At 57.8% G+C, this 26,761-nt stretch overlaps 3 protein-coding genes across 7 annotated transcripts; all 3 read left to right on the top strand.

Annotated features, from left to right (window-relative positions):
- Window positions 1-203: 203 nt before the first annotated feature.
- On the top strand, window positions 204-9,239 carry MIDN (midnolin). Of its 2 annotated transcripts, XM_090289160.1 has the most exons (9): window positions 204-307; window positions 1,485-2,137; window positions 3,206-3,293; window positions 3,489-3,551; window positions 5,510-5,638; window positions 5,723-6,037; window positions 6,248-6,395; window positions 6,619-6,879; window positions 7,994-9,239. In XM_090289160.1, exons 2-9 carry the CDS (start codon window positions 1,905-1,907, stop codon window positions 8,269-8,271), a joined length of 1,515 nt encoding a protein of 504 aa, XP_090145286.1. In that variant the 5' UTR covers window positions 204-307; window positions 1,485-1,904; the 3' UTR covers window positions 8,272-9,239. The 2 variants fall into 2 exon arrangements, with proteins under 2 accessions (XP_090145286.1, XP_090145287.1); XM_090289161.1 differs by lacking the exon at window positions 5,510-5,638 and having other exon boundaries at window positions 207-307.
- Window positions 9,240-17,603: 8,364 nt separating this feature from the next.
- Window positions 17,604-22,388, top strand: CIRBP (cold inducible RNA binding protein). Of its 3 annotated transcripts, XR_016513477.1 has the most exons (8): window positions 17,604-17,697; window positions 18,695-18,803; window positions 18,890-18,996; window positions 19,091-19,232; window positions 19,327-19,405; window positions 19,519-19,589; window positions 21,923-22,052; window positions 22,228-22,388. XR_016513477.1 is itself a non-coding variant. In XM_090289157.1 (7 exons), exons 2-7 carry the CDS (start codon window positions 18,701-18,703, stop codon window positions 19,980-19,982), a joined length of 519 nt encoding a protein of 172 aa, XP_090145283.1. In that variant the 5' UTR covers window positions 17,605-17,697; window positions 18,695-18,700; the 3' UTR covers window positions 19,983-20,737. The 3 variants fall into 3 exon arrangements, 2 of the variants coding, with proteins under 2 accessions (XP_090145282.1, XP_090145283.1); XM_090289157.1 differs by lacking the exons at window positions 21,923-22,052; window positions 22,228-22,388 and adding an exon at window positions 19,966-20,737 and having other exon boundaries at window positions 17,605-17,697; XM_090289156.1 differs by lacking the exons at window positions 21,923-22,052; window positions 22,228-22,388 and having other exon boundaries at window positions 19,519-19,959.
- A 766-nt stretch (window positions 22,389-23,154) lies between these two features.
- FAM174C (family with sequence similarity 174 member C) lies at window positions 23,155-25,965 on the top strand. 2 transcript variants are annotated; one of them, XM_090289158.1, is made up of 3 exons: window positions 23,286-23,635; window positions 24,702-24,818; window positions 25,595-25,965. In XM_090289158.1, coding segments are annotated over exons 1-3 (399 nt in total). In that variant the 5' UTR covers window positions 23,286-23,354; the 3' UTR covers window positions 25,596-25,965. The 2 variants fall into 2 exon arrangements, with proteins under 2 accessions (XP_090145285.1, XP_090145284.1); XM_090289159.1 differs by lacking the exon at window positions 25,595-25,965 and having other exon boundaries at window positions 23,155-23,635; window positions 24,702-24,822.
- Window positions 25,966-26,761: the final 796 nt, after the last annotated feature.

Here is a 26,761-nt window from a genome sequence, read left to right as displayed (position 1 = left end):
TAGGGGTGCGTCCCGGGTTCAGCGTCATTCAAGGAGCATAGTCATTTGCGGGGCGAGTGGCCCAGGCCGGGCGGCACCCCAGGGCCCTTGCCCACTGGGAGGGGCGGGGGATAGCCTTCGTCACCGCCCTCCCGTTCCCCTACCCCCCAACCCCCACCCCCTGCCCGCCCAAACTCCACCCCAGGGAAGGCGGTGCGGATAAAGGTTCGGGGCTGCCTGCTGGACCCCAGACCTACCCCTCCACCGCGCACTTTTTCTGTACGTGGGTACATTCGGGACTGTTGAAACCTTCGACTGGCCGAGCCCGGTGAGTTGTGGGCGGGATCTCGTAGGCCAAGGAGGGCTTCCCCACTCTAGGCTCTTAAGGGTGTCCCACTTTTCTTTGTTCTTGGGGCAGGCAGAGTTCAGGATATCTCCAGTCCTGGGAAGCACCCCCGGGACGTGGAATGAGAGGAGCTAGGCGCAGCCAGCACCCCCTTGGCGGGACCTCAGCCCCCGTCCCGCCCCCTCCCCGGAGGCACTCCCCTTCCCCGGAGTGACCTTGAGCTAGTTGCTCTTCCAGCCTGTTTACTCCGCTGTACTGCCCCACTTTCCTGAATTAGAGGTTTCACACTCGTAGCGAGGCTCTCCACGCCCGCAGTCCGTTGGCTTCACTTTTGCCCCCGGCAGCCTCTTGCCCCCTCCCCAAGACTCCCGGTAGAGCTCCCGGACGGGGCCGGCAGGGGGCGCGCCGGCGCTGCTGACTCACAGCAGCCCCGAGCGGAGCAGGGCGCGCGGGCGCATCAGGGACGCCGCGTCACGTCATAGCTCGGGCGGGTGCGACTAGAGAAGCGGGCTCGGCCCGCGAGACTGGGGTAGGACGCGAGGTGGCACCGGCACGGGAAGGGTGGCCCCGACACCGACCACGTCACCGGTATGCAGGCTTCGCCCACAGCCCCACACCTCGTGGAGACCTCACGCCCCAAGGTCGAACCCTCCCGCGAGCCGCCGAACCGGGCCCAGCTATGAGGCACGGTGATTGCCTTTCGCTTCCGCCCGCGGTAGCTTCCCGGATCGACGCGGGGAGAGGCAACTCGACATCCTGCCTGGAGCAGGGACAATGCCTGCCCTCACATCGCACAATTCCCCGGAGTCCCGCACCCTTCCGGACCGTTCACCCTTTGTTGTGGGCACCCGGCCTTATGAATGGCCCCTAGTGCGGGCGGGGGCCTGGGGGCCGGCGTCTCCGACGCCAGCTCCGCCCCCGCCTCACTCCCCTTGGCCACCGGGATAGGGGCGGGGCCAGGGGCGGGCTCGGCGGCCACGTGGGACAGCGCCGCGGCTATTTTCATTTGCTGGCCTGTGCGGCCTACTAAGCGCTTGCCGCGCGCGGATTGGTCAGTGCAGGGCCGGCAGAGTAAGTAGTGAATGGGAGGGGGCGGAGACCCCGCCCCTTGAAACGTTGCTACATTATAACTTTTTTTTCTTGTTACTTTCACCCCCAGATCCTCCGAGCGGCGGCGGCAGCGGTAGTTGCTAAGGGAGGTGAAGCGCCGGGAAGCGCGGCCCGAGCGGCAGACCGCACTAAGCGCCGCCGGCTAGCGGCGCCGACTCCTCTGGGATCCTCCCCCCGCGCCCCCGGTGTCTTGGTCGCCGCCTGCCGCCCTTGAGAGGAGCCGAAAGTGCCGTCCCCACCCCCGGAAGGCGCCCCAACGAGCCGACACGACCCCTGAGCGCCACTGGGATTCTTGATTCGCCATTTGCTCCTGGGACCTTCTCGAAGGGATCACGCGCTGTCTCCTGTCCCTAGTGGCCCCAGGACCCTGGTTCGGGGAGCCCCTGCCCTGCCCTACCCTGCCCTGCCCGGAGGCGAGGCGAGGATTGGCGGCGCCCCGCGGACCCCAGCCCCTTATCGCGGGCCGGGGATGGAGCCGCAGCCCGGCAGCGCCCGGAGCTGCCGGCGCGGGGGCCCCGGCGGGGCCTGCGACTTGGGCCCGGTGGCGGATGCGGCGTCCATGAGCCTGGCCATCCACAGCACGACAGGCACCCGTTACGAGTTGTCGGTGTCCCCCGACGAGACGGTAGAGGGGCTGCGAAAGCGGCTGTCCCAGCGCCTCAAAGTGCCCAAGGAGCGCCTGGCGCTGCTCCACAAAGACACGTAGGTACCGAGCGCCGCTCCAGCCCCTGCTGTCCCCTCTGGCCCTGGCCTCCGGACGGGAACAAAGAGCTCGCGGCTCAGAGAAGGAAGGGGGCGGCCAGACGCGGGGTGGGGGGGCGGTGGCGCGCTCTCGGGCGCCCTCTGCTCGGCCCGGCTTGCTTCGGCCCCCTCCCCTGCCCGGGGTCGCTGCACAAAGACGGCTTCGAAGGTGCCCCCGCCTTGGCTTAGGCGACCCCCATCGCGGGACTGCAGGAGCCCCGGGGCGGTGCGGTGCTCCCGGCTGCGGGGGTGGGGTGCGCTGCCGTCGCTTCCCCTGCCTTCGTCTTTGCGGGTTTACGCATCTGCTCGGCGGCCCCCTCTGCGGGGCTGTCTCCCTCCACTTGTCTCTCTCTGCCCCCCTTTGTTCTCGCCACCGAGCGCTCCCCTTAGCCTCCCCCTCCCCCATGGTATTTAAATCGCCTCCAAGCTGGGGAGCCCTCCTCCCGCGGGCCTCCAGGGACACGCTGTGTCCATCCCCAGCGGAGGGGCCCCAGTGGGGGAGGGGCGGGAGGGGGAGGGTCTCCTTTGTCTGAGCGGCTCGGCCTGCGCCAGGGAGGGAGGGAGGGAGGAGGGGGAGCCCGGCCAGGCAAAGCCCCTGAAGGCTAAGCCCTGTGGCCCTACAAAGACGAACCCAGGGCCGAGAAAGATGAGCCCAGGGCCGGAGTGGGTGAATTATAAACAGGGCTGGCTTTCGGTTGGCTGGGGAAATGTCACAGGTCATAATGGGACCCAAGTAATGAAAAACTGCCTTGCTGAGGTGCAAAGGTGCCACTGTCCAGACATGGTGTTCCTTGAGAGGAGTCTGAATCGCTAGCATGGGGTCCCGGGGCCAGAGAGGGAACCTCGGCCCCATGCTCACGGCCCTGGGTCTAGGGGCCAGTTAGAGATGGGGGTGGAAAGACTACCGTCTCACCTCAGTAAGCACAGAGTACAGACCTCTCCCTCAGCTTCTGCTTCCGTGTCCCTGCCTGGTCTATGCTGTAGCCTCACCCTCTTCCTTCCTCCTCCCCCTCCCCCCCCCCCCACCAGCCGGCTCAGTTCGGGGAAGCTGCAGGAGTTCGGCGTGGGGGATGGCAGCAAGCTGACTCTCGTGCCCACCGTGGAGGCGGGCCTCATGGTAAATGGCTGAGGAGGCCCCAACATGGGTGGGGAGCCCCTTTTCATGCCAGCATGGTCCCCATCACGTTTGGCCTCTCTTGCCCTCCAAGGCAGCCCCCCCCCCCCCAACATCCGCACCTAGCAGGGCCCTCCCAGTCCTGGTGTCCAGCCCAGAATGCATACTCAGGGTCTCCTCTCCTCCCTCTCTTTGTAGTCTCAGGCCTCAAGGCCAGAACAGTCTGTGATGCAGGCCCTGGAGAGTTTGACAGAGACCCAGGTGAGATGTGCGCCGCCCCTCCTAGCCCGGGTGGTAGTAGGTCCAGTACCCAGCCCCCCTGAAGAGCCTGGGGTTGTTTGTGCTTGCAGAAGGCCTTTGGGGAAGGGACTTTTGCTGCCCCGTCTTGTTGTCCTCTTGGCCTGGTCACCCAGCTTCCTCTTCCCCCTCACCCCAAACACCACCTGATCTTGAGGGCCTTCTCTCCCACGGTTGCTGTCATGGGGGAGGGGGTCAAGCTATCATAAGCCTGCACTGGGGTGACTTTGGACCAGGCTCCCACCACTGGGGCCTGTGTCGCTGAGCAACCCTCTCCAGGGCCATTGAAGTTACCCCAGAGCCACCTTTATAAAATTTCTGCAGGGGGGAGGAGAGGGAGGGGCTGGCCTGGGTGACACTCCTTCCGCCTTCCTTGACCCCATTGTGAGGGGTGGATAGTCACCCCTCCCCCTTCTCTCTGGCCTTTGTTCTCTGCCCCTAAAGCGGGAGGGGTGGGGGGGCAACTAGCCACCCAGCAAGGCCAGCACAGGATGTTAGGAAAATATTTAGTAACCAGCCTAGAGAGAGATGAGGAGGGAGGCCTGGGCTGGCACACACCCAGATTCCCGGTTTTGTTGCAGCCTTTTTTCCCCCCCCTCCTTTTCTCATTTTTCTGGCGGCAGGGCCTCCTCCCAGGAGGGTGACACAGTCCTCAGCTATCCGCCTGCTGCCAGGGTGGGGGAAGCAGGCTGCTGCCCTCCCCTAGAGGGGGTGGGCAGGTCTAAGCCTCCCTGTCTGGGCTGGCCAGCCGCAGGAAACCTGCTCAGCCGCTTCCCTTCCTCCTGCCTGAGGCCCTCGCCCCCTCCCCGACATGTAGCATCCTGCCCTCAACAGCAGGCTAGAGTGGAAGAGGAGGGGCGCCAGGAACTGGGTGGTCTGCCATCAGGACTGGTGGCAGGGTTAGGGAAGAACAGGGGTCCTGGCAGCCCCAAAGGGGCTCTTAATTTCCTGGGGCAGATGTGAACAGAGCTCCCTTCTGGGGGGGAGGGGAAATGTGGTTTCCTAGGGGGCCTTGTGTGTTTGGTTCGCATCCGCCCCCGGGGTACCTGTGTTAGGAGGGAGGTTGGGGGGGGGGGCACTGGGTGGATCTGCTGGACTCCCAGGGCTGCTCCCTGCCTGGCACCACCACATCATGCCTGCCCAATCAATCCCTCTCCCCAGGGAGGAAGTTGCGGGAGGGAGTGGGGGGGGCACCCCAACTGCTCTTCCTGCAAAGGGCATTTCTGGGGATAAGGGAGGATCATGCAGGCTGGACTGGGGGTTGGGGGCTTCGCACTGCTTGCCTCCCTCGCCTCCTCCCTGAGGCCACCAAGCACAGAAGGTTACACCAGCCGCTGCCAGGGGAGAGCTGGGAGGCGGTTGTTCTGAGTCATCCAGCCTGTGTCACTTCTCAGAAACCTTCCCCCCCAACCTCCAGGCCGGCCTCTGGGGAGAGTTCTGTGCTGGCCAGGCCCTAGTGCAGCTGGGGGTCTGAGGCACCCCAAACCCTCTGTGGAAGGGAGCCCCAATTGGAGGGTTCATGTTTGTGTGGGCTGCGTTCAGGCCCTGGGGGATTCTGGCTCCAGGGAACCAGTCAGGGCCCCTCCTGCAGCAGTGACGCCTCCCTTTCAGCCTCCGCCCCACCCAGGACAGATAAATATTTATCTTGAGAAAGCAAAGGTTAGGATGAAGAATTTGTCCAGCAATTCCACCCACTCGCTGCCCACCCCCGTGGCTTAAGTGGGAGGGGGCCTGAGATAGTTCCCTGTGCCATAAACATAGGGGGTTTGGGGGTTGAGGGACGGTAAAATGTATAAGGTGAGGGTTGAGGGCAGTGACCTCTAGCTAGGCCCTGTCCCCTCTGGCCTCAGTTTCCCCTTGAAAGAACCAAGCTGGCCAGGGAGGGCCAGGCCCCCCTGTCTGACCTGCCTCTGTCCCCACAGCCCCCAGCGGCGCCCGGGCCGGGCCGGGCTGGCGGAGGCGGCTTCCGGAAATACCGATTCATTTTATTTAAGCATCCGTGGCACCGACAGGGACCCCAGAGCCCAGAGAGGGGCGGCGAGAGGCCCCAGGTCACACAGCATGGGGGACTGGGCTGGGATGGGACAGGGGCGCCTAGGGCTGGTACCTTGGGTCTGATAGGCCACTCTCTGCAGGTCAGTGACTTCTTGTCGGGCCGCTCGCCACTGACCCTGGCTCTTCGCGTGGGTGACCACATGATGTTCGTCCAGCTTCAGCTTGCGGCCCAGCACGCCCCGCTACAACACCGCCATGTTCTGGCTGCTGCTGCTGCTGCAGCTGCGGCCACCCGTGGAGACCCTAGCATGACCACCCCCATGTCCTCTCCCTGCCGGCCAGTATCCAGCGCCGCCCGTGTTCCCCCAGTGCCCACCAGCCCTGCACCTGCATCCCCTTCATCTGTGACAGCTGGCTCCTTCCGTTCCCACTCAGCCCCCACCACCTGCCCCGAGGTGAGTCTGGGAAGGGTTTATCCTGTGAACCCAAGGACGGGCTATGCTTAGACATGGTGTTGGGGGCGGGGGACTGGCACAGGGACTCAGCCCCTACTGCATCCCTTGTTTCAAAGGCTCTCCCTGGACTCTGGGCTTGAAGGTTATCCCTGGACCCTGGACCCCAAGGTCTGGTTATACCCTAAGCTCACGTGCTCCCTTCCCCATCAGCAAATGGACTGTTCCCCTGCTGCCAGCACCCGGGCCAGCCCCACATCCACCCCTGGAGGCAGCCCTCCCTCCCGTTCCCGCAAACCTGGTGCCATTATCGAGAGCTTCGTGAACCACGCTCCAGGGGTCTTCTCAGGGACCTTCTCTGGTAGGTGTCAGTGGCTTCCACGTTTATCCCTGCAGTGGTACACGCACATGCATATACATCCAGAGTGGGACACATTCTCACAATTCTACCCTGTGGTCTCCATGTACACTCATGACCCTTCAATAGGTGCTGTGTCCCCACACATTGGTGGGGGTTCCTCATGTCACTCTTGCCCCAGGGTCCCACCCCTTGTGCACTCACCAACATGCTCTGCCCCCCTTAGGCACGCTGCACCCCAACTGCCAGGACAGCAGCGGGCGGCCACGGCGGGACATTGGCACCATTCTGCAGATCCTCAATGACCTCCTTAGTGCTACACGGCACTACCAGGGAATGCCCCCATCACTGACCCAACTGCGATGCCACGCCCAATGTGCACCAGCCTCACCCACTGCAGACCTCACCCCCAAAACTACCTCCTGTGAGAAGCTGGCAGCCACAGCCTCGGCCTCCCTGAGCCAGGCCCGCCTGGGCAAACCCACGGGTGAGTGTCCAGGGTACCCTGCCCATCCTCACTATTCAAGGCCCCTCTGTGTGCAGCTCGCAGCAGCTGATCCACCTCAGGCTGGGGAGCCACCAGCTGCCACTCCGCCTGCTCTGGGAGAGTCTGGAGAGAAGGGTTTGTGTGTTGAGAGCACAAAGTGTCCTTGTGCCTTCCCAAGGGGGGGTTGTCCTCACTTCCTCCTCATTCCACTTGGGCACCTTCTCCAGATGGCAGGTGGATCCTCTGTGAATGGCCTAGTCAGGCTAAAGGGGGGGGGGGGCAGCTTCCTCTCTCCCACACAGCAACCTATGTCCCCCAACCTGTTTTTACCCTGTAAATCTGCAGTTGCGCAGACCAGTGATGCCAGTCTTTCCAGTGAGCCCCCCAACCCAGGCCATGAAGGGGAAACCAAGGCACAAAGCCTGAGTTCCTCTCAGTCACAAAAGCAGCTGGAAGGGCTCAATCTGAAGTTAATTCATGTAATGACTGTGTCCTGAGTGCCTGTCTTGGACATGGGCCCTGCCTTCTTCACAGGGCTCACAGCTAGTGTGCTGGACCCTGGAACAAGTTTGTTTCTATTCTTAATTTTTTTATGATTTTATTTTTGAGAGAAAAGGGAAAAGTGGGAAAGAAACATCGATGTGAGAGAGAAACATTGATTGGCTGCCTCTCAAAAGCTGTGACTGATCCCACAACCCAGGGCATGTACCCTGACTGAGTATCAAACTGGCAACCTTTTGCTTTGTGGGATGATGCCCATCTAACTGAACCACACTGGTCAGGGCTCTTTTTTTTTTTTTTTTTTTTTAATTAAAAGAGTGGAAGGGAGAGAAACGTTAATTTGTTCCATTTATTTATGCATTCATTGGATGATTCTTGTATGTGCCTAACAAAGAATCAACCCGCAACCTTGGCATAAGGGATGACACTAACCAACTGAGCTACCTGACCAGGGCTGGAACACATTTTAATGAACCCACAGACCCCAGGGGTCTACTCAAGATTCAGTGGAGTGAGTGTCCAGTAGGCCTGGGCTGTGCCTTATGCTGGGTGGGAGGCATTTGCTGGGAGTTTGGCCTCTCCCAGGGAGTCACAGTCACTGCTTCCTTTGTAGGGGACCGGCTGCGGCAGACAGAGAACCGAGCTACCCGCTGCAAGGTGGAACGCCTGCAACTGTTGCTCCAGCAGAAACGGCTCCGCAGAAAGGCCCGGCGGGATGCCCGCGGCCCCTACCACTGGCCGCCCAGTCGCAAGGCTGGCCGCAGTGACAGCAGCAGTGGAGGCAGCAGTGGCAGCCCCAGTGAGGCTGCGGGCTTGGGCCTTGACTTCGAGGAATCTGTCTGGAAGCCAGAAGTCAACCCTGACATCAAGTCAGAGTTCGTGGTTGCCTAGGAATCTTGTCCCATGCCCCTCCCCAGGGTGGCTGAGAGTATTGCTCAGCTCAGGAGGGCAGGCAGTGGGTACTGCAGGAGGCCCCTCCCTCCCAGGCCAGCATCCTGTTTTTAAGTTTCACTTCTCACCATGGTTTTCCTAACCTTCCGAAAACCCTCCCTTGCCTTGGGTTCCTACCTCCTTGGTTCAGCACACACCTCCCCACCTTCCCACCATTTACTCTGTTGCCCTGCTGCCCTGCCTCAGCCACACAGGGTTCTTCCTTCCCTGCCCACCTTCCCAAGCTCCACATATGTAGCAGTCTTTCCAGATGGTTCAGAGCAGAGATGAGGAAGCTGCCCCACCCCTTTCGCTGGCTCTGCAGCCCTCCCACCCTCTTCAGGTTTAAGTCAAAAATGTAGATGCCTCATATGCACTTTACAGACAGGAGGGGGCCGTGGAGAAGAGAACCCCCACTGCCAGTTCTGGCCTTCCCCCAGCCAGCAGGGCCCCATAGGGCTCCAAACACCTCACAGGACCCACAGCTACACAGACCAGTGGCTGTCTCTTCCACATCTATACTTTTTTTCTCTTCTTGGTTTCTTTTTCCTGGAAAAGAAAAGCTGTTTCAGGGGAGAGGCTGACCAGAGCCTGCCTTGGGTTTGGATGATGATGTGCTACCCTTCCCTAGCAGGAAAGGAAGGAGAACAGACCTGTTGCCAGCCTTTGCTGGCCACGCACTGTGCTATATACTCTGATGCCACTCTCCAACCCCCCTCCCTCCATTTTTCTTTCTGAGCTTGGGGTATTTATAGACTGTTAATTTTCTGACTGAGCCAATAGTAGTTGGAAATCCCTTGAAAAATCAGGAGAGAAATGGCTATGGGGCTGGGGAGATGCCCCCAGCCCTACTTCTCAGCCCAACCTAAGGGATCTGGGCCTGTGGACTGTCAGGGGGTGGCCCTCCTGCAACCTGGAGGGGGAAGGGGTTGCTGTTGCTGAGCTGTGAATCTCTTGGTTAGGGGCTACACTGTGTAGCATTAACCCCCTGTGGGGGGGGTTGCTGCTGGTCTAATTTGTAACCTACCCATTCATGCCCATTCCCTGGGGTCTTTGGCCCCCAGAGCAGAGGGACAGACCCCCTCCCCATTGGGGCCATTTCAATGGGGGTGTTTATTTTTCATTCACTTTTTTACTGATAAATGGAGATGTCTGGGCCTTCCCCCCCACCTGTCTGTCCTACAAGACATCTTACCACTTGCCTGTCTCCCTTTGTCCTACCTGTAGATGAACCCCAGTTCCTTACCCCCTCATTATGTGTTTCAAGTTAATGGTTTCAGATGTGAACATCATGTGTTAACTGTAGCTCTGTAAATTTTTTTGTGGGGGGTGGGGTGGGCAGGGAGGGATCAGAGGGTTAGGGGTAAAGGATTTGTTTTTGTTTGTTTTGTTTTTTCCAAAAGGAGAAAAGGGCGGGTTTGTTTTTGAAGAACTGTCTTGGATACCTATTTAAATGTGTGTTCCCTTGATTTTTTTTTTTGTTTGTTTTCTTAAAAATAATTTTTAAGTAATGTCTGTGTCCCCCCAGGGTCTGAGGATAGAAGCCCCAGGCAGGAACAGGCACTGCCCAGTCCAGATCCCTCACCATGGCCCCCTGAAGAAAGCATTACCTGCCCTGGGGGTGGGGGTCAGGCTGTGGGGTATGCCTGCACCTTTTGTGAGTTTCCTGTATGAAAAGAAAAAAAAAACCTACACAAACACCATGATTTCAAGTAATAAACAAAAAATGACATAAGTGAAAAAGTGCCTGCTCCTACATGCCTGGGAGTGGCATGGGGGGTGTGGGGTGGGATGCTGGGGTCTCCCATAATCTCTTGAGTGTGAAGTGGGTCCCAATGTAGAGAGAGAGGGTTGCATCCCTTAACATCTCAGGCTCCTCCATAGCTTGGGATGAAGATGGACAGGAAGCTGCCCCTGCAGAGGGAGGGGCGGGCCACCACCGGTACCCAATGCAGGAAGTCCTGCATTCAGGGCGTGGGCCCAGACTATGGGGCCTTGACCTCTGGATTCCTTGCTCTGCTTGGCCCCTGACCCAAGACCCCTCTCTCCCAGGATACCACCAGGGCTCTAGAGGACCCAATCTGCTTTAGTAAGGAATCCATAATTTCCAGGGCCTGGGACTGGTGTGCAAGGCGACCCAGCCCTGAGTAAACTCTCCCTGGCATTGCAACCCAGCCCTGAGTGAACTCTCCCTGGCCTTGCATTCCAGCACTTCCCAGCACTGACCTTCCTGCATCCAGCCTCCAGGCTGTACCTTCTCAGCTTCCCCTACTGGGCCTGGGAACTCCCTCAGTCTGCATGTACAACCTCAACCTGGACAGCCTGGAGTCCCACTTTCATCCACTTTGGGTGAAATCATAATATTTAGTCATTTTACATGGATTCCCTCACTTAACAAGCACTACCACCTAAGATCTAATTACACTTCCATTTATGGAGGCCCAGAGAGAAGCATCACTTGCCTAGGGACAATTGGGGGTGTTTCTGAAATAGTGACTATTCCTGGCCAATTTGTGATGACCCAAGCTTCTGCCATCCAAATCCCTGCTCCAGGGACCCTAGAAGCTTCAAAGGGAAACTTTCCCAGGAATGTTCTGGAGGCACCTTGTGGAGGCCTTTCTGCCCTCCTGTCATTCACCGCCCCAGTCACCCCCGAATCATCCTCGCCTGCCCACAGCAAAAAGGTATCAGGATTCCCAGGTCAGGCTGATCCCTTCAGACCTCAATGTCAACGGCGTAAACGTCCCCGCAGGTGGCGGAAGCGTGGGTGGGACAACTCAGGTGGAAACCTCCGCCTATGCAGTCCGGTCCCGGGTCTGAGGACTGAGTGCTGTGACCCAGATGAACGCCATCGAGCTGGGTAGGGGATGCGGAGGGAGGTAGTCGACTGAGCAACTCGTTGAATCACGGGGCTGTGTCCCCACAATACAGGGCGGAAAGTACTTCTCTCTCCCTGCAGCTCCAGAACCTACCCCTCAGGGCACAGTCCGGGGTGCGAGAGTCTTGGCCCTGCCCCGGCGGTCCTAGGATTCCATCCTGCGGGGGGACGGCGGGTCCCAGCGCCCACACCTGCAGGGGGTGGATTGGGGTTGCCCAACCAAGGGTGTGCAGCGGCCGGAGGGGCAGCAGGTCCGACCTAGCGGGAGTGGGAGGTATGGAAATGTAAACTGACGTCCAGAGAGGTTGGGGCTGCTGGGACCGCCAGGGTTCTAGTCAGCCCAGCACCGCCCCCTCTTCCATTGAGGAAAAAGATGAATGGGAAGAGGCGGTCCCCGGAAACCCTCCAGGGTGGAAACGTGGTTTCCAGGGCAACATGCCGCGAAACGTGGCTGACACCACCGTGAAGAGGGCGCCCTGCCCATCTCCTACAGGGCTACTGCGGCACAGGCCCCGCCCACCAGTGGGGACACCTCATTGGTTGCTTCCGTGGTTCTCCGTACACACCAATAGTGGCGAGGAGTTGCCACCCTGAGGCGGGACTAAGTGGTGACAGCGCTGAGTGCGCAAGCATGGAGCGGAGGCGTTAGGCACCCTACCCCTCCCTCTAGCGACAGTTTTGACGGCGGCGGATACGCCTGGACGGAAGAGGGGGCGTATCCGGGGGCCCCGCAAGTGGCTACCCCCTACCCGCACCAGCGCTCTTGCATGCACCCTTCCTTTCACGCCTAGGTATTGCCTTCTGCCCCATCCCCCACGAGTCCGTGTGCGAGACCCTGGGCTGGGGGAGTACTGCAGACCCCACGCTGGGGGAGCGCGGGGGACCGAACCGGAGGAGGGCGCTTGGGCTGAGACTTTGCGAAAGGATTAGGCCTTTGCCAAATAGAAGAATGAGGCGTACCCCACGTGAGGGGCACGGCGTGTGCAAAGACCAGGAGACATAAAAGCAGGTGCATTTGCGAGACAGCCGGGAAATCAAGATGGGGGAGAAATAAAAGGCCAAGGACCCGAACGGGTAACTGATTCTTCAAGTCTGTAGTTTGGGAAATGATATGGCGACCTGGGAGGAGCAAGTGGAGGGAACAGAGACCAGAACATACAGGACGGACGTGGCTGGACGCTGGGCCTGAACTTAGAGGAGAGGCATAAGGAGGGACAGATGGGATGTTGTCTGAAGGGGGCTCTTGTTCTCAGCGAGGTGATTGGCAAGGGGACTGCAGGGAGCTGGGAGATTTGAGGAAAGTGCCTCTATGAGCCCATAGTATCTGACCAGCCTCTAGGCAGAGATTATTGAGGACCCCAGACAGATTAGCGGGGCAGGAAGTCCACGTCGCTGCCTGGCTATGGTTCAGATTGGGCTGTGACCAGGAGTTACTCAGAGAAGGCAGTGCCAGCCAGGGAGGATGTAAGCCAAACCATTGGTCTCAGGTAGAGAGCTCAAGACAGACCAGGGTGGGGACGGTGGTGTGAAAAGGTGTGGCCACCAAGGGCTGGAGCCTGAGTCCAGGTGGTGGCTCACAGGTGGGCGGTGCTCCTGGGGTGATGAGGCCTGTTGTGGGTGGGCAGGAGAAGGTCACTGGGGTCATAGCTTTGTGCTTGAGGCCAGAGCTCTCTGGGGGTGGCCAAATGGGTCACTGGGGCTAGCTGCATGGTGTTGAAATGCCAAAGGGTGAAGTCACTCAGGGGGTCGTGTAGGGAGGACATTAGTGAGGAGCCAGGCAGGCCTCTGGCAAGGAGCCATCTGGTAAGTTGGAGTGAGTGATGTGCCCCTGGGGCCAGTTGCACCCCCAGCACTGGGCAAGTGACTGGGTGGGGCAGAGCTGCCCTCCACCAGGCCTGGTGGAATCCTCCCTCCTGTCCAGGATCACTGGGAATGAGAGTTACCAAGCCAAGGGTGCTGGGGCCCAACCAGGAGTCTTGACTCCAATCCCACCCAGCTGCCCAACCCTTGGAGGGCAGAGGACCAGCAGCCTCTGGTTTTCACTCAAGGGAGAGCAGTCCGCCTGTGGGTGGGGGCAGGGCCACTGTCACCTGGGGCCCTGCTTCCTGACTGCCATACCCTAGTTCTGTGTCCTTTGCTGCCTTCAAGTCTGCCCCTGGTTTCCATTCTTCTCTGCCTTCTCCCTCAGTCCAGTTCTCCTTCTCTGTCTTTGTCTCCTCTTTCTTTTTGCCCTCCTCAGTCTCTTGGCCTGTCTCTGTTCCTGTATGGGTCTCCCTCTATTTTCATTTGGTCTTTGTCCCACCAGCCCCTCCACTACTTCCTACTTCCGCCCCCTCTGGGGGCCCCTTCCTTTATCACCCATGACACATTCCAGCCTCCACCCACGCACACCTCACTGCCCCTCCCTGGAGCCAGCTGCTGCTGTGTTGGGTGCATGGGACCAAGGGAATGAGCTTGGGCCAAGGTTACAGGTCAGGGAGCAGGCAGGAGTGGGGAGGACACCCCCTAACATTTCTGGTATCTGGGTGGGGCTGGCCCCACAGGATGGCAGGGGAAGGCAGCCCCTCGCAGGCTGGCCCCAACTGTATTGCACCCACTCTCACTTCCCAGATGCTCCCTGCAGGCTTCTGGGAGAAGCAATACCACCTCAGACTCCCACACAGGGCCCCTCACAGCCCCAGACAGATACCTTCTTACTGGACACTCACATGAAGCACACTCCTGCATAATCCACTGGCTCCCTGTTCTGCAACACAGCAACCCTAATACACAACACTATACACACACACCCAAACTGGTCCCAACCTATACTTTGGTTCTGCCACAACCTCAATCAACTGTGTGACCCTTAAATCGAACTGCACCTCCATTCTTAGCCTGGGCCAAGATCTCCCATAAGAAAACCGCAAAATTGAAAGTTCCAACCAGCGTTGGGCACTCAGGTCCTGGAAGACTTGCTCACCCAAGGTAATGCTCTTCCCAGACATGCCCAGTACTCAGCTACAGACTCGCCCACACAGGCCTACTGGAGCACAGCCAGGTGATTCTGGTGGGGACAGGTGCAGGGGGGTGTGGGCACATGTGTGGGCTGCTTGCCCCACAGCTCTTCTCTGAGTCCCTGCAGCTGCCTGGGGAGGGAGTACTCTTAATTTGTGTATTCCAGTGTTGCTATGGAGATGCCACAAGCACCTTGTGCCTGTGGGGAGCCTGTGTGTGGGTGAAGAAGTCTTGTGTGGGGTCCAAGGTCAAGTGTACAGGGCATCCATGGGGATTAGCTCCTCCTGTTCCATGTCCTATGCCTGAATGCATGTCTGGTGTGTGCTTGCTGCACACACTGCATTTACCACCCTGTGCCTCAGTTTTCCTCAGTAGAAGGGGCCATCATGAAATGGATGCAAACATGTATGATGGGAGAGGCAGGCTTGTGGCTCCTACAGACCTTCTGCCTAGGTGCAGGAGGGGGCAAATACACAAGGTCTGCATCTCCTTGTGCTCCCCAGGGTCGCACTCTGCAGCCCATCATGTGTGCATGCAGTTTGTGGGGACTGGGGTCACTGCCTGGCCTTTATACTCCTGGGATGGGGGCCTGGGCAGGCACAAAAAAGTCAGCCTCCACATTCCTGGACTGTGAGTCACAGGCAGCTCTGTCAGTTGTCCCCCTGCCCTTTGAATCCTCCTCCATGGGGAGACCCCCTCTTAGAAATGAGAGAAACTAAGCCCAGGGCAGCTAAATCTGTGTTCACAGTTGGCAACCACCTGGGGTGTCCTAGGACCAGAAGCCCCCACCTCCTCCTGCAGGTGGGAACTGGGTAGGGGGCAGTTTAACTTTTTCTGGCTCTGGCCTCCTGTGTGTCTCCTCTGCTTGTGTGCCCACCCTAGGAGCATGAGTCATGCCACCAGCCATGGACAGATAAGCTTTGTGAGACCAGTCCATCCCAGTCACGCACACCCAGCCTTGTCCCTGGCTGCTCCCACTTCCACATCCTGAATGCACAAGCTTTGGGATCTGCGCACAACCCCGTGATCTTCCACACAGAGTGCCATGCAAGTATGTTCCCATATGTGCTTGCACGCACCTCCATACCAGTTTTCCCACACGTGAGTTCCATGCACTCACTGCCATACCCGTGTGTACGCGCACATAGCCCCATTTTCATGTCCACACAAGTATGAGTCCCCAGAAATCCTTGTTTCTCTCTCTGTACCCACGAGTCCACTGCCCACGGGCACACGTGCACCACACCTGGCAACTCGCGCACACACAGTCTGTGCTTCCCCAACCCTGGCTCTGGACCCCGCGGTTGTGGGCCACGACACCTGCTCGGCAGCGGCCAGGTGCACCATCTGGCTCCCCCCTGCCCAGCAGGCTAGAAGGGGATGATAATTATGCGTCCCCCGGGTCTCCCACATACAAGTGTCTCTCATCCCAGCCACTACCGTCCAGGGCTGAGGTCCTCATTACTGTCTCCCGCCTGATCATTACTCTTGGTCGGAGTAAGACTCGGCATCCGGTGGGTGGGGACCTGTGGAGAGGATGGAGGGGGCGGTGCAGGAGCTAGGTGGCCACACCCGCCGTCTCCATGGCGATGCCTGTGAGGGAGGGGTGGGGCACCTAACCGTAGTTAAGGGGACTACTGTGGGGGTTTAGGAGGGGGACGCCCCCTCCCCGGCAGCCCTTTGGGGAAGGGCAATTTGTGAATGCGCCGACCTGGTCCTCCAGGCCTAATCTCCCGTCCCCGCCGGGGAGGCGGCGAGTACCTCGCGTTCCAGGCCGCAAATAGCAGCCTCACCCCCGCCCGCGGCTATTTTGAGCCTCCTCCTCCTCGGCTACCCACCCCTCCAGTGCTCAAGCTGAGGCGTGGGGTGAGACAGAGACCCCCGCCCACGCTGGGACTCGTAGCGGCCCTTGGGGAGAACGGGTCAGCATGAGAGCTAGGCCGCAGCGCCCCCTAGTGTCTGCGGGGTGAACGTGACGCAGCGCTGTGGCAGGAATGAAGGTGGTCCCAGTCCCCCTGAGAGCACCCCACGGCACACACACGGTTTTGATTACACGCTGAGTCACAGAGACACGCATACTTGTTACTACAGAAACAGGTACGGAGACATTTTACCCACTTGTGACGCAAGTACACAATTCCCATACTATACCCGGTGCAGGTGCACCTGGGGACATGTATCCACAGATACGGGTCCACACCTTGACGGGAACCCAGGACCGTCGTGGATACATGTGCAACCCGTACCAGCAAGGGGATCGTAGTAAACGCTTAATAAATATGTGCTGATGGAATGAACGAATGAACAGGGCACTTCGCAAAACCTCTGAAGACTTTCTAGTTCAGGGATGTAGCTTGGATCTTTGGTCTGGCAGACAGGCAGGAGTCTGCACTAATTTCCTTCACCCCATGGAAGGGTACACGACCACAGGAGACAGCATGAAGTCCTGAGCAGGCGGCAGGTGTTGGCTACAAGAGGGACTCCCAAAGGTTTGAGGATCCCTGCAGAAATCATTTTCCTGATAGCAGAGATCTTGGGACGCTTTGAAAAGACAGGGAAATGAGGCAGGTGGAGTGGTAGAGAGGCACCGGCCCTCCATAGGTAGAGTGGGTTCTGGGTGTGCTGGGGCAGGAGGGCTGGAATGCCTAGTGAAGGGGAAGCCAGGGCTGAGCTGAATGGAGGGGTACAGTGGGGACTGGAGGACTGGCACTGGTGATGAGCTTGAAAGGTCAGGTGGGGGTCAGTCTGCTATCTAGGGCTGGGATGCATTAAAGTGTTTGGCTAGGCGGGTATTGGCATGTGGGTGGATGCAGGTCGGTTTTGTAGGCAAACTGGATTGGGTGAACTTGGGATTCCCCAAAGCTGGGAAGTATGGAGAATTTGAATTGTAGTCCACATAAATGAGCTTGTCCCAGTGTGGGGGTTTGGGTGGCTTTGCGGTCGATCTCGTGGTGTATTCGGGAGCTTTGGAGTCCTGGGAGTGCTGGGATGTTAGTTATATGGACAAGTATATCAGCACTGTTGTCGGGATTCAAATGTTGAGGTATCAAAACTGGGCCCCGGTCTCTATGGGAACTTGAGTGAGGTCGAAATGTAGGCAATTGTTGGAGCACAGCAAAGGTCACAGTTAACAGCGGTTGGAGGCCTCTATTCCCCGCGGGAAGTGGGTACGCGGAGCGGGTCAGCCCTGCCCGGGTCCTGTTCCCGCTCGAGGGCGGGGGACTGCAGACCAGTGGGTCCCCGCCAATCACAGCGCCCGACTCCAGAGGGCGGAAGGGGCGTGACCTAGACAAGCCCGGCCTACAGCTCATGGGTATAAAGCGTGGCCGCTGCCCTGTGTAGCCTGGGATTGGCCAGCGCAGCGCAGAGGGCGGTACCTGAGGGGCGGAGCCCAGCGGCGGCGTACATAAGACCGGCTCCCGACTCCTTCCCCCTCACTTGCGCGTTAGAAGGCTCTTGTCGTTTTGCTGCGTTGTCTTCCTACCTGCGTCAGGGACCTGCCCTACTCTGTGGTGAGGGCCCTGGCGGCACTGGCTCCAAGGCCCCAGGGCGGCGGGCGGCCTGGGGCCGGCCGGAGGAAACAGGGTGGCGGCGACACGCCCCTGGTTAGGGGGAGTGCTGGGGCGGGCCCCGGGTGGAGTCCGCCCCACTGGCGGCGAGGGGCGGCGGTAGACCGGGTCAAGCCGCAGCCGGAGGGCGTCCCCTCGGTGGCATAGGCTCGCCGAAAGTGGGTCGCCATCGCCGCAAAATGGCGGCCGTGAGCGCAAGGCTGCGCCCCGCGAAATGGCGGGAGCGCCGAGTGCCCGGATGCAGTGGCTCCAGGTGCGCGGAGGACGCATGCGTGTGGCGTGGGCGGGCCTGCTTCGGGGCCACGTGGCGATCCCCGGCCTGGAATGCTGCTTCCTCGGTTACTCTTTGAATTTGCATGAGGCGAATGCGGACCCATTGTCTCACTCCCCTACCGGCATACCCAGTTGGGTTTCGAGTTGTGCGTTTCCAGGCCAGAAAGGGTCTGTCCAAGTTAGCACCGGCCCCATATGCCCACTCCACGTTGGAACCCGCCCCAGTGCCCGGCCACCTGTCACAGGCGTCCTACAGTGGACCAACGACTTTGCCATCCCCACCCCAATGGTGCTGTTAGTAGTTAGGCGCCTCTTTGCAAAAGGAAGTACCGAGATGATAAAGGAGGCAGATACCTCCCTTTGGTGTCCAGCCCTAAATATCTCCTGAGGGCATAACCTGGGGCTCCCTGCCAGGGCTGTTCTGAGGAGTACAAAGAACTTGGCCTGTTCTCAGGGAGCCCTGCGTGGGAACAGAGGGCCTGTAGCAATGAAGGAATTAACGGAATTTTTTGAATTAAGTTCTGAGTGTTGGCCTGGGACAATAAATGGCAGAAAGATAATTTTTTAATGTGTTCCCACAAACGTTATTTGTATAAAGAAGAGGAGGGAGAGATGAATGATGAATCCCTCTCCTAGAGTATCTCAGGATTTCAATCCTTTGCCACAGGCTACCATGGCATCAGATGAAGGCAAGCTTTTCGTTGGAGGGCTGAGTTTTGACACAAATGAGCAGTCACTGGAGCAGGTCTTCTCAAAATATGGACAAATTTCTGAAGGTGAGGCTGGTGCCGGCCTGGTGGGAGCTGAGCAGGGCAACTATTGGGGACGTTGGGTGCCAATTTCAGACCTCTCCCCTGCACAGTGGTGGTCGTGAAAGACAGGGAGACCCAACGGTCGCGGGGCTTTGGGTTTGTCACCTTTGAGAACATCGACGATGCCAAGGACGCCATGATGGCCATGAATGGGAAGGTGAGAGGCAGCTGCTCTGGGAATGTAGAGGGTTCACGCTTGAAGAGTAGGGAGGTGCAGAAGCTGATTTGAGCCAACCTCTTCGTCCCTACAGTCTGTAGATGGGCGACAGATCCGAGTTGACCAGGCTGGCAAGTCATCTGACGGCCGATCCCGTGGGTACCGAGGTGGCTCTGCTGGGGGCCGAGGAGGCTTCTTTCGTGGGGGCCGAGGCCGGGGCCGTGGGTTCTCCAGAGGTGAGTGCCACTTTGGAGCCCAAGGCCCTTAACATGATGGGAGCATTGCTGGAAGGAGGTGGTACTCATTTGTCCTTACTGTCCCTGTCTGTAGGAGGAGGGGACCGAGGCTATGGGGGAAGCCGGTTCGAGTCCAGGAGTGGGGGCTATGGTGGTTCCAGAGACTACAGCAGGTGAGGACGTGGTCCTGCCTGAGTGTGTGGCAGGCTTCTGTTGGGATGCTGGTACAGGGTTGGGTTGAGGAGACTAAAGTACTCTCCAGCATCCACATGTTTCCTTCCTACAGCCGGAGTCAGGGTGGTGGCTATGGTGACCGGAGCTCAGGAGGGTCCTATAGAGACAGCTATGACAGTTACGGTAAGTCACACTCCGAGGGCCTGTGGTGGGAGCTCAGCAAGCTTTGGCACCCTCTGTGAGCAACACTCAGACCTTGTCGCTGTGCTTGCCCATAAGGGACGAGATTGCCCTCTCAGGTCTCCATGCCAGCAGTTATTTCTACCACAAAACATTAAAGTTAGATCAGACTGACCAAGAAGGAAAGGGAGACGGGCCCGCTGAGCAGGCAGCATAAGTGCATGTGTGGCCACCCAGCCCTGCCACCCTCAGCTGTGGGGGGGGTTGGTTGCTCCCGAGGCTGCAGGGCCGAGCTCTTCAGGTCTGGACCCGGGAGTGGAATGCTGCCTCTTATTGCGTGCTTCAGTGCTTTTACACTATACCTGCTTCTTGTTCTCAGCTACACACAACGAGTAAAAATCCTTCCTGCTCAAGATCGTCCTTCCAATGGCTGTATATTTAAAGATTTTGGGAGCTTCGCTGAATCGTTAATGTGTAGTGAACACACCTCCTTGTACCCACTTTTGTAGTCTTACCAGTTCTGATCTTGTTAAACACAGCCTGACTGCTTCTGACCCCCTAGATGGCTTATTAGACTTTACTTCTTAAGGAAGCGCTGTCAGTTTTTAAGGCTTTTAAAAACGTTTTTGAAAAGCACTTCAGATTTTTTTTTTTTTTTTTTTTTTTTTTAAACCATGAGCCATGAGTTTTTGAAAAGCCCGTTGGGGGTTGTGTGGGTTTTTTAGTTTTGGTTATGTTGTCTTTTTTTATTTACCTTTTTAGTGGGGTTAGCCTATGATGTTGGGCCCCCCAATTGAAGTCTCTTTTGAGATTGGACAACTCTTGAGTCCGCTCTTTGTTGGAAGCTGAGCAGGCTGTGGCTTTTTTCCAATTTTTTCCAATTCCAGTGTAGCATGGAAGGACCTGCCCCAGGTGGCAGCAGAGGTGCCTGGCTGTCTGGGCCCAGCCTGTACAGTCCATCTGCTGTGTATGGCTCACAGTAGACTCGAAGATGTCCCTGAGAGGTTCTTGAAAATGTTTTATTTATATTGTCCTTTTTTACTGGAAGATGTATGCATATCCCATTGATGTTGTATTTGAAGTGGTTAAGGAACTCTTGTACACAGTTTCTTTGGCTTTACGAAGCTGATTAAAAGACCGTCTGAAATGAACCTTGCTCTGACAATTTCCCTTTCATTGCTCAACACACTCCTGCTGCAAGCTCCTGGCACTCAGAACTCAGCAGAGAGGGCAATTTGAGAAGTAGGTCTGTGAGTCCTGCCTGAGGTCTGCAGAGAGCTAGACCAGGAAGGCAGAATAAACTGACGCTGGCAGGCCCCTTGTGACAGCCGACTGCCACTGGTCCTGGTTAGGTGAGCAGATGGGTGACTGGAGTAGGCAGGGTGGACCTCAAGGTGGCCCTGCAAGGCTTCTGGCAGTGGCAGCCAGAGGGCTCTATGGGGTGGGCAGCTCAGCAGAGACAGTAGACACACAGGCACCTGACATTGACCCGACAGCACAGCCTAGAAGCAGGCCAGGGAGCAGACGGCAGGCAGTGTCCCTGGGCGACCTCAGACTGACTGCTTGTTAGCTAGCTGTGCTGTTGCTTTACAAGTTCTGAGAGTTCTCCGCTAGCCTATGGAAGCTGCAGCCCCTCGGAGGACAGAAGTGTTGTGCGCCCAACAGAAACCTCTGAGACGCAAGCTGCTCCCTTGGCTAGCTCATATGTGGAAATAGCCCTGTAATTCGAGGTAACTCCTTTTGCTCGTGTCCACATCCCTCTTGTCAAGAGCTCATTTGAAAGTAAAATTATGTGCCTGGGTAATGTTTCTTTGACTTTTTTTGCTTTTTCATTTTCTTTTCTTTTCTTTTTTTAAACCAAGTTGGAACTAAAGTCAGATCCTGGTCATTAGCTCTTCCCCGCCTGCAGCCAGGCGAGCAGCCCAGGCAGTCACGCTTTGCAAGTAGGTTCAATCTATAAGCAGGATTGGAGAGCACTGAGCATCCTGCCTTTTGGCTTTTTTGTTCATCAATTGACAGTCTTTTTCCAGACCTCCTTAAGACACTCCTAACTGTAGCTCTCTGATGTCTGTTGGCACCATGAGTTTTTTTCCCAGAGCCCACGCTATTCTCTAAGCAGCTCCATCCCAGTGGGTAGTAGGCTCTGCTTAGGGGTGGAATGTGGTCTGGTCAAGACTCAGGCTTGCCCTGGTCATGCCAGCCCATGATGGGGCCTCTGCCAGGATGGCCCAAGCTTGAGACCCTCCTAGGAGCTGTGGATGGTTTTGGGGGGTGGTGGGGAGGGGCAGCTGTGAGCATGTCCAAGTCCCTAGGGTAATACTCCTTTGTTTTGGCAGGTTGAAGGAAAACCAGTGTGACTTGGAAGGATGGCTCAACAGCAGTGATGACCTAGGGTACTGTCCCAAGAGGGACTTCACCAGGGAGCAGCAGCCAAAGGCAGCCCCTTGCACTTGCAGCCTGTCACTTGTAAGTTTTTTTCTGGGGGGTGACACATGGTCCTCTGGCCCTGGCAGTGTCTGGTCCTCCCTATGGATTCTCTTTTCCTGTCCAACCCAGAGCATCCTTTGGGGGCACTTTTCTGTGTGTGCCCCCTACCAGAGCCAGCTCTAGTTCTTTCTTCACTTCCTCTTCATTTGTCCAGCAGGTGCTTCATTGGCAAGGTTGGAGTTCAGGGCTTCAAGTCACTCAAGGAGGACAAGTGTGTGTGTGTGGCAGCTTGTACATGGCCAGTTCTCACTTGGAACAGTGTGACAGGACATGGAAGTCAGATTTAAATAAAGGACTGGTGTATCTACCCAGAAATCTTGAGTCTGGTGTTTGTGTGTGTGTGTGAGAGAGAGAGAGTGAGAGTGAGGAGGGTGGGTTCCTGAGCCTTAGGTGGAGGCTGGGTGGGAAGCGGGGTTCTGCTTACGGCATTTTCTGGCCTTGGTTCAGGGTACTAACTGGACCTAAACCAGACCAGTCACTTCATCATCTTGGGGTAGGTCTGGGGGCACACTCAGCCTGAGAGGAGGAGGTGGTGGTCTCTGGGCCCCCTCATCTGAGATAGGTACCTGTCTCTCAGGGCCCTGGTTATTGATGTCTCACAAAGTGACCTTGGGCACTTTTATCTGTGTTGCCCACAGGGCCAAGCTTGCTCTCAGCTGGTGGCTTAGTTGGGGTCGGGCCCTGTTATGAGGCTTTGAGCCTGTCAGGTCAACTGAACAAGGTGGGGAGGCGGAGGATGGTGGCAGCAGACTCAGGTCTGGGTCAATGCAGTGGGGTCAGGATGGCTTAGGGTGCCCCCCTGCCACCCAGGGTAGGATGCCCAGTCTGGGACAGGCAGGCTTAATCTCCAGAAGGGCCTACTCCGTAGCACGAGAGTAGGACTGGGGACCAAAGCAGCAAGAGTTCCCGGGCCCCTGTGGGAGAGGCTCAGGTTACTGTGCTGAGTTTGGCATGGCCTTGCCCCTTGGGATGGTCTTTGACCTCGCTATGCAATTGGGAACCTTGTTCCTCGGAAGGCACCGGCTCCCATGTGGCCTGTAGACCACCCTACTTTTCTGACTCGTCCCTTGGTCTGGGAGTTACGTGTGCACAGCTGGCGAGGCGCAGAGCAGTGTGGGAAAAGCCCAGGATGCCCGAGGTGAAGCGGGATTAGCGGAAAAGGGGCGGGCGTTTCCGAATGCCAAACTCCGCCCCCTGCGGACCATTGGTTGGTACCGTCCTGTGCCAGTGAGGGACAGAAGCTCGCGGGGGGCGGGTCAGAGCCACTGCTTCCGCAGGGCCATGGGGCCGTGTGTGGTGCCACCGAAGCTGCTGCCGACGTTCCTGCTGCTGTCAGCGCTGTTCTACGGAGCCCAGGAGGCTGTTTCCCCATCCTTGCGCCCCGCGCAGGCTACACGCTCGTCACCGCAGGCCCTGACGAACGGGAGCCAGCCGGCTGGGTCGCATAACAGCACGCACCTGCAGCCGCCAGGCTTGCCTGGCTCGTCGCTGCTGCGCTCCGTGTACGTGCTTACTGGCTTCATCTGCCTGGCTGCGCTCTACTTCCTCATCCGGGCCTTCAGGTACATCAGGCGCACGCTGCCACCTCCCTGGCGTGCCCAACCAGCGCGCGTCTTGCCCTCCAGAGTGGGCGTGAGCGGTTTGTCACGTCCTCTGGGTGGGCGACATGGGTCACGTGAGACCTTGGTACTTCCTTACTGGTGCACCGGTGTGGGGTTCTCGGACGTAGCAATACAGGCTGGACAGCGCGGCTTGGGGAGGGCGTGCGCTCTCTTTGTGTTTTTTCTGCAGTCCCTGTACACAGGTGACCCCCACCAGCCCAACCTGGGCCTGGGATTCCCGCCAGCCTCACCCTCCCCTTTAAGCCACCCTGCCCAGAGAATGGAGAGGAGGGCGCGCTGGGCAGGGGTTGGACGGTATCGCTCTTCCCTATCCGGCTCTTTCAGCACCGGAGATGGCCGAAGTTAGTTTCTTGTTTCCACCGATGTTCCACCTAGAGAGTTCCTTCCCTGCAGCCCACATACCCTGCCAGTTTCTGATTCAGTCTCCGACTTCCCTGTTTCGCTTCCTGTCCGGGGATGACTTCTAGAGGGCCTTTGTCACACACAGCTGACCATGTTCAGGCGCTTTAAAGGGGCCGTTTTTGTCCCCCACTGACACTCCTGTGGGTTGCACAATGCTCTTGTTCCCTTTGAGTACTTGATCTTGCTGCATCTGCTGCAGAAGGCCCCTATCCTTAGGTGGCCTGATGGTGGTTAGGAGCGGGGGCTGGCGCCTGAGACAGTGCTCAGTTTAGTATCTTATATCCCTCACCCCACTCTTGAGACTCCGTTTTCTCATCAGTAGAGTGGGGTAACAGCTCCCCCTCGAGAGGTCCTGGCCAACGGAAGAGTCCACTTCCCATTATTGACATAAGAGCAACAAATAATTATGTACTCTGAATATTATGAGGCAAAAGAAAAACAATTAGGCCAGGAAGTTTTGCAGAAAACTTTGGGGGTTGGGCAGAGGAGGTGGAGAGCAGAGACAACGGATGATCATGGGAGAAGGCAGGAAGCCATGTAGGGTGTCAGCCGCCCCCTGAGGTGACTCAAGACAGCCACTGATCGTGTCTGGGACTGCTTCCAGGTTGAAGAAACCCCAGAGGAGAAGCTACGGCCTCCTCGCCAACACCGAGGACCCCACCGAGATGGCCTCACTGGATAGCGATGAGGAAACCATCTTTGAGACCAGGAATCTGAGATGGTAGTGAATTCCTTCCCCCACCTCCAGAAGCTCTGGGTGGGTGGGTGGAGCAGGGTTGGAGAGTTGGGGAGACCACTGATTCTTGAGGTCATCCACATGTGACCAGGCTGTGTGGTCTTGGGTAAGACATTTGTCCCTAACAGCCTCAATTTCCCATTTCTTTCAGATGTGGGTGGAGGTGGGGGACATAGTCGAGTCAGTGCTCTGGGCCTAACCCTGACTACCAAGATCATCATTAGAGATGGAGAATTAATTGCAGAGTGCTGCAGAGGGGGTGGATTGTGTTGCCTCTTCATGGCTCCAGCCCCAGGAAGAGCATAGTAAGCAAAGGGAATGGCAGAAAGGAAGAAGAAGGGCAGGACTGAGGACTCAGGGGCTACTGTGCCTGAGCACAGAGTGATGGCTGTTCAGCCCAGCTTGTTGGGTGCACAGGTGCTGAAGTCAGGAGACCAGGGTACAGTTCTGGCTTTCCAAGCTTCCCAGGGGAGGCATTGCTATGATGTGGTAGCTCTTCTGGTCTCCTCCACCTCCTGTGGCTAGGGAACCCCTTCCCCCTGCCTGTTTCTCCTTTCTCCCTTCCCCCTTCCCTCAAAGTGTGAATTCAGGCAGGGCCTGGCAGGCTGGGGGATGTGGACCCTGGTTGACCTAGGGGCAGCAGTTGGACAGGTGAGAGGGCTCCCAGTCACTTGGAGGGTGAGCCTCAGGCACAGTGGGAGGGAGTGGATCAGGGAAGGCCCCTTGCTCCACACCTCTCATCCCTACTCCTCATCTTCCAGACCTTCAGGTCGGGGAGGCAGTGTTCCCAGCAGCCTTGGGGGAAGGACAAGAGACAGGGCCCACTCCCAGTGCCTACACACGCGGCAATTCTCCTGCTGGCTTGAGAGCTCGAGTGGGACCTGCCCAGCCTGCCTGAAGCCACCTTGGCCCTCCACTGCCACAGGACCACCCAGGATGCCAGGTGTGAACCAGAGGGGTCTCTGGCAGCCCCGTCCAGGATTCTGAGACTCTATGGCTGGACTGCGACTTGTGCCATTGACTCTCCTCTGAGGGGACACAGCTGAGGCCTGGCAGACAGGTGGGCTGAGGGTCCCGTCTGGGAGTGCCTTCCCACTGGGCTGAGAACAATAAAGGCAGCGGTGGCTCTGTAGCTGGCACCCAACTCCATACTGGGCCAGACCTGGCAACCTGACTCACAGGTAGGGTGGAGAGCAGAACAGAGCTTAATCTGGGCTTGGCTTTTCTTTTGGTTTTTTAAAGATTTTATTTATTTATTTTTAGAGAAAGGGGAAGGGAGGGAGAAAGAAAGGAGAGAAACATCGATGTGCAAGAAGAAATACATCAATTGGTTGCCTCTCGCATGCCCCCAACTGGGGACTTGGCCTGCAACCCAGGCATGTACCCTCACTGGGAATTGAACCAGTGACCCTTTGGTTCACAGACTGGCGCTCAATCCACTGAGCCACACCAGCCAGGGGGTGAGCTTGGCCTTTCTTATCTTTGACCCCTCTGGGTTTCTTTGGTCTTGTCCTCAGCTGTCCAGAGGGTTCAGGAAGGAATTCCCTGAGGTAGACAGAGACCTGGGGAACCTTCCAGTCATCACCTCTGGGCCTACTCATCTGTCAAAGGCTCTGTATAGGGTGCTCCCTCTTCTGTGCTGCCTTTAGTCTAGAGCCCCTTAAAGGTCATGTCCTCTGGGATACTCACCTCACCCCATCAGCAGCTTTGGGGCTGTAGTGTAGGGGGGCTGGAGCTTCCTGCAACCTCAGGTCCCCTGTGCCCACCATGCCCCTTCTTTGTCAGCCTCCTTGATGAACCTGACCCTATCCAGGCACCCAACGTCATTCATAGTGAGGTTTGATGGGTTCCTTTGTGAGTTTCATTTTTCCTTCAAGTCATTGTGTCTGGGCAGGGTCCAGCTCTCTTACCTCTGCCCCCTGTAAATT

This window comes from Furipterus horrens, unplaced genomic scaffold (assembly GCF_987537825.1).
Source record: "Furipterus horrens unplaced genomic scaffold, mFurHor1.1.pri manual_scaffold_10, whole genome shotgun sequence".
Classification (NCBI taxonomy): Eukaryota; Metazoa; Chordata; class Mammalia; order Chiroptera; family Furipteridae; genus Furipterus; species Furipterus horrens.
The sequence above is the reverse complement of the archived record's forward strand: the minus strand, read 5'-3'. Positions and strand labels throughout refer to the sequence as shown.